The following is a 3,366-nucleotide window of genomic DNA, read 5'->3' on the forward strand; positions in this document are numbered from 1 at the left end:
ACAATAAATAATCTTGAACCCTTAAATTTTCACCGCAATCTCAAAATTCTACTTTCCCAATTCCCAACCCTAAAAAAATCTACTTTCACAAATCATCGAAGAACGAAAATGGCGACTCAGATCAACCAACCAACGAGGCTACGGTGGGGAGAATTGGAAGAAGACGACGACAACAACGATCTCGATTTCCTCTTACCACCGCGTCAGGTAATCGGACCAGACGAAAACGGAATCAAGAAAGTGATTGAATACAAATTTGATGAAGATAATAATAAGGTTAAGATCACAACAGTTACTCGCACAAGGAAACTGGCTAGCGCGCGTGTTAGTAAACGCGCTGTTGAACGACGTGAATGGTCGAAATTTGGTGATGCTGTGAATGAAGATGTTGGTAGTCGGCTTACTGCTGTTTCTACTGAAGAGATTGTTCTTGAACGTCCTAAGCCTATTGGTATCTCTCTCTCTCTCTCTCTCTCTCTCTCTCTCTCTCTCTCTCTCTCTCTCTCTCTCTCTCTCTCGTTTTTGTTTTTGGTTTGTTTTACGTTTTTGTTGATTCTGGGTTTTTTTTATATATATTTTTGTGATTGTTTTATGATTATATTTTAAAGCATGTGAATTATTTTTTATAATAATTTTAAAAAACGATATAATTCAATGTAATCATATGTGTTTTTGTCATGTCTGGGCTTCATAGCTTAATTACATGCACTGACAGTGTAAAATAGTGTGATTTGGCAGAATGAGAAATCATCAATGTTATATTTGTCCATTAAATTATTGCTGTGTCTACGTGTTAGTGTCAATATCGTTAGTGTCAATATCATGATCGGTCTTTGTGTCCGTTTTATTGCTTCATATGGTTTTGACATAAAAAATTATGGTTAAGGGTTTAAGTGCATGTTGGCATCATGGTGGGTTGCCAGAATCACAGTGGCTCGCTACACTACACTTTATCGCATTTGCAAAATCATAGTGGTTCACTGTGATTCTAGCAAACACACTGTGATACCGAACATGCACTAAATCGTTGCTTCTACTATGTTTCATGGTTGTATGTACACCTTATATTGAAACTTTGAATTGTTTATTATAGTTATTCAGTGTAAGAAACAGTGCTCAATTTCATACACTGGAGTTTTGGACAATGCACTGCGTTTCATTTCTTATATCTCTTTTCTTGATTAAATGAACTAGGGAGTTAATTCTAACGCTCAAGAATGATTGTATTGGTCTACTTTGCATTTCAATTTGTACTTGGGATGAATTACCAGGATTTCTCACTTGTATAGGACACTAATGTGTTTTTGTAAATGAAATTGAGTAAAGTGAATAATATCAATCCTTGAATAACAAATCATGAGTGGTTTAAATATCAACAGTTATTTTCTCTATATCAATATCATGATATCTGATGCTAACTCTATATCTTGCAATTGTTAACAGGTTCCACAATCCCTGAGCAAAAGCCTGGGGACCCAGATGCTGTTCTTATGGTATGCAGGACTTGTGGGAAGAAGGGTGACCATTGGACTGCAAGGTGTCCAAATAGGAATCTCACACAACCGGCTAACGATTTTGTTGATAAGCCTCCAGCAGCAGCACCCGCTTCAACCAACAATGCATATGTACCTCCTAGCTTGAGAGCTGGTGCAGATAGGACTGGAGGGTCAGACATGAGGCGCAGGAATGATGAGAACTCTGTCCGGGTAACCAATCTCTCGGAGGACACGAGGGAGCCTGATTTGCATGAGCTTTTCGGCACTTTTGGTTCTGTGAGCAGAGTATATGTTGCTATGGATAAAAACACTGGCACGAGTAGGGGGTTTGGCTTTGTCAACTTTGTCAACAGGGATGATGCTCAGAGAGCTATTAACAAACTGAATGGCTATGGCTACGACAATCTCATCCTGAAGGTTGAATGGGCCACCCCAAGAACAACCTAAACCTAAACTTGTAATCCAATTTTGAATGTCTACTAGTACCTATTTTTGTTATTTGAACCCTGGACCATCTGTTTCCTTTGACATGATTTATTATTATTTAAAAGCGAATGTTTGGTCAAGATCACTTATTGGTTATTTATAATCGTTATTATACCTTGTTTTAAGGGTGTCATTGGTTATTTATAATCGGTATTGTTGTTTTACCTTGTTTAAAGGGTGTCACTGTATTGTTTCAGTCAAATGAAAATTGTTATGTCTCTTTGTTTACGTTGTTGTTTTCTACCAAGTATTTATAGTTGATAGCATTTCTTAGCTCCGGATTTGCCAATCCAGACGGAAAATTAAGTGTTTTTTCTCACGTACAGATGGTAACTAGACAAAAAGGTCGTGTTTAAGAATCATCATTGAGTGGGAAAAGAAGTTCCTGTAGTGATGTGATGTTGTTTCATTGTTATGAGAAATGTAGAATGTGGATCCTCGTCTAGGTTTTGCCCAAATCATATGATTGTGTTAGACAGAATCAACTTGTTTTTTTGCTGTTCCAATATTCAGCTCCTACATGGCATTTGACTGTTATTGTTTGTTCATTCATGAGGTTCCATTCTTTTTTTCTTCCTTTTAGCAAAAATGCTAAATCTTAATTTTTTTCTTCTCTCACTTACTCAATCCATTCACCTGTTTCGAGTGGATATCTTTGGCAAGGAGCTGGCCATCCACTTACAATGCGTTTGTGTTTAGGTGAAGGAGAAGAACAAGAGGCAAAAAATATTCTCTACAGACTTGTCTAGAAAAATATCACTTGTCTAGAAAAAATTAAGTGAAAAAAATCATGTTTGAGATTCAAAGCTACAAATCCAAGTTTGGGGGATAACAGACATATTAAAAATCAATTCACCTATAGAATCAATTTATCCCATCTAAAAATGAAATCAAACTTACATATGCATTCGTTGGGTTTAAGAATCATTCATTAAAAAAAAAAAAAAAAAACATGGATAGCAACCACTTTCATGATGTAACCCTATTCATGGTCAGATGCAACCCTCATAGTATAATAAGGATTATACCATGAAGTAAATGGGTATGAGAAGATGCAACTATTCTTGACTTCTCAGATGATTGGTGCAGGTGATATTGTATATGTGAGGAACCTGATTTTTTTAGTCAATGATGTTATCTTTTACTTGTCAAATGAGTAAATGGAGATAGGCATGTTTGATTTCGCATGTGAATGATAACAACCTACAAGTCATAGTTTAAACATGATCTTCATTTCTAGCATTTGTCACTTGCAAGCAAAGGAAAAAAAAATTTAAATACTTTTCACTTCAAATTTCAAGAGCAAATAATTAGAGTGCATCCGCACGCATGCATATATACGCATGGATAATAAGATCCTAATTCTGAATACATTTTTGTATAG

At 36.0% G+C, this 3,366-nt stretch overlaps 1 protein-coding gene across 1 annotated transcript; it reads left to right on the forward strand.

Moving 5' to 3' along the window:
- Positions 1 to 2,062, forward strand: LOC146897830 (uncharacterized). Its single transcript, XM_085733839.1, has 2 exons — positions 1 to 451; positions 1,444 to 2,062. Exons 1-2 carry the CDS (start codon positions 109 to 111, stop codon positions 1,941 to 1,943), a joined length of 843 nt encoding a protein of 280 aa, XP_085589965.1. The 5' UTR covers positions 1 to 108; the 3' UTR covers positions 1,944 to 2,062.
- The last annotated feature ends 1,304 nt before the right edge of the window (positions 2,063 to 3,366 follow it).

This window comes from Medicago sativa, chromosome 8, assembly GCF_051527215.1.
Source record: "Medicago sativa cultivar Bolivia chromosome 8, Bolivia_mono, whole genome shotgun sequence".
NCBI classification, from domain to species: domain Eukaryota; kingdom Viridiplantae; phylum Streptophyta; class Magnoliopsida; order Fabales; family Fabaceae; genus Medicago; species Medicago sativa.